At 43.4% G+C, this 2,321-nt stretch overlaps 1 protein-coding gene across 6 annotated transcripts in view; it reads right to left on the bottom strand.

The window, feature by feature from the left end:
* Nucleotides 1-1,002: 1,002 nt before the first annotated feature.
* Nucleotides 1,003-2,321, bottom strand: part of RACGAP1 (Rac GTPase activating protein 1) — a 42,508-nt gene continuing 41,189 nt past the window's right edge. For all 6 annotated transcript variants that reach the window (XM_012732470.1, XM_012732474.1, XM_012732472.1 and 3 more), the window contains exon 16: nucleotides 1,003-2,033. In XM_012732470.1, coding sequence (XP_012587924.1) covers nucleotides 1,958-2,033 — 76 coding nt within the window. In that variant the 3' untranslated portion in view covers nucleotides 1,003-1,957. The remainder of the gene's footprint in view (nucleotides 2,034-2,321) is intronic.

Below are 2,321 nucleotides of genomic sequence, written 5' to 3'. Positions count from 1 at the left end.
AATAAATCAATCTTAAAAAAAAAAAACAGTCCTTGAAAGTCAAGCTGTTTCACATATGACACACTGTTAAAAATGCTGAAGGTGGGTACAGATTCCCCTTAGCTAATATCAGAATTATTTTCATGGCTAAGGTCTCTTGGCCTAGTCCAAAAACCAGCAACTGTCTGCCAACATTTGACACACAGGACTATTTCCTTTTTTGTTAATAGGCCATCAGTTCCTGCACAGAGTAGTCTTGCCTTCACTAACATTATATAATCCATTTACTTCCTCTACATTAGCGACTTAAAATTCACCTTGGGGAGATACTACCGAACAGCAAATATGGAACCAGGCCAAAACGAGGCATGTAGAGATATAAGAAGAGATGGCATCTAGGACAATGTTAAAAAAATAAAACCTAGCAGGCGTGCGCACGTCCAGGCGGGGGGGGAAGATGGGACCCTCTCAATTTGCTGAGGCAGATGGGCCCTGCTGTGAGAGAGGCCACCTCCTGGGACAGAGCCAGGAGCTGCCGCCTCTCTCCTCGGCTACATATTAAGTCTGCAACTGTTTACGTTCAATCTCAGATACATTCTGTTCAGCAGCTTCAGAGTTCTGAGTGCAGGTGCCCTCAGTTAATCACCCCAGCTCACTCCAGAGTCACTTCCAGCAGTGAAGGATGTTCCCAGCAACCAGCCAGCCAGCCAGCATCAGTTTTTCTTGTTTTTAATCTGTAATATTTTGGTCCTGAAGACTTGTTTAAAAAGTTTGGTTTGTGTTTCAGTAGTTTCTTCAACAAGAGGTTAACAGCCATAGGACAAATCTAGGACTTCAATTTGAACAGTGAGAGCCAGAATGAGAAACAAATGCCCAGTGGGAGTAGGGGGAGATCAGCAATAGGCTCAAAACACTTCAAGGAAACATATTTTCTAAAAAAGGCATTGAAGGTAACGTTACCTTCCAGGACAAGAAAACCACACACCATTCATTTTGAAAAAATTCTTTTATTTTTTCCTAATATGTATTTTATAGACAAGAGTCACTGGATCAGAAGCATTCCTTAGGAGAATGCACTCTTACAGACAATGAAAATAATTTTAATAGAAGAAAAATCTCAGTTATCTAGATTTAGCATCCAAAGTGCAAAATGACTGTGATTTTTCTTGCCACACAAAATATTACCAATCCTCTCCTTACAGCCTAGTCTTAATGTTAGTGAGGAAGCCTAATAGGAGACTGATCTTTATTAGCAGGCTCCCCTGGCCGAGGGCTGGTGGTCAGGCCCCAGAATGAACTCAGCTTTAGGACAAAGTGGCGTTGACCCCAACGCCAAAGTCCATTTGGAAGCCCATGAACAATAAATACACTTGTGGCAGCACATGTACAAGGCTGTGCCACTGAACACTATGGGGCCTAATCAATCCAAATTAAAGCTAAGCACACTCCCACCACTACTTCCATCCTCATACTAACACATTTTATGGAGGGTCGAAGTCTCACTTTATAATGGGAGAAAGGAAATTTCAAGTTCTCATAATGAACCTCTGTCCAAACCTTCCTCTTCCCTGCCCTCCTACCTTCACCCTGAAACAAATCAATCTTACCAAAGAGGCAGGGTTTCTGTCATTACCTCAGAGAAAGGTCATTCCATAAACACTTGGCTTTAAGCCGAAGGCTATCCCAGAACTCCCAAGAGCCCCCAAAGAACTGCAATGAATTTCATACTTCCCCTTCTACCCTTGTTCAGATCTACCAGCCAAAAGTTTCCCAAAAAGACAGCACAAGGTGTTGATATTATTTTACTTGAGAAGAGGGAGCTATATGTAGCTTTAATAAAACCCTCATGCACAATGAACTTGATTAAAAGCCTGAAGAATGCTAAAAGTAGCAGTGAATGCAAGAGGCTGCAGTGCAGAGTACAGGTGCGCCCTTCCTTGCAGTTAGTGAGTGTCAGGAAGTAGCAGGAGACGTGACTTCACTTGAGCATTGGAGAAGCAAAAAAGTTCCCTTGCCGTCCCAGGTTGGTGGCGGACTTGCTTTTGCTCCCAAATCTAAAGAGAAAGAACATAAGCTGGAAAAGTACTCTATAAAAAATGGCAAGTCACTAACATTACTTGACATAGTCAGCTAGAAGTAGGGAGCCCTTGAAACTGTTAACAGTCTCTGTCACCTAGGAGAGAGGGGAATCGCCAGACCTCTACAGCCCTTTAAAAGGGGGGTCCTGGCCCTCCCTGGTGGCGCAGCGGGTTAAAGCGCAGCACTGAGAATCTGAAGCCACTTCCGCATGAGTTCGATTCCCGCCTGCACCCAATGAAGACCTTGAATAGCAACAAATGTGA

The sequence above is a fragment of the Condylura cristata genome, unplaced genomic scaffold (genome assembly GCF_000260355.1).
Source record: "Condylura cristata isolate star-nosed mole 26May11 unplaced genomic scaffold, ConCri1.0 scaffold00034, whole genome shotgun sequence".
Classification (NCBI taxonomy): domain Eukaryota; kingdom Metazoa; phylum Chordata; class Mammalia; order Eulipotyphla; family Talpidae; genus Condylura; species Condylura cristata.
The sequence above is the reverse complement of the archived record's forward strand: the minus strand, read 5'-3'. Positions and strand labels throughout refer to the sequence as shown.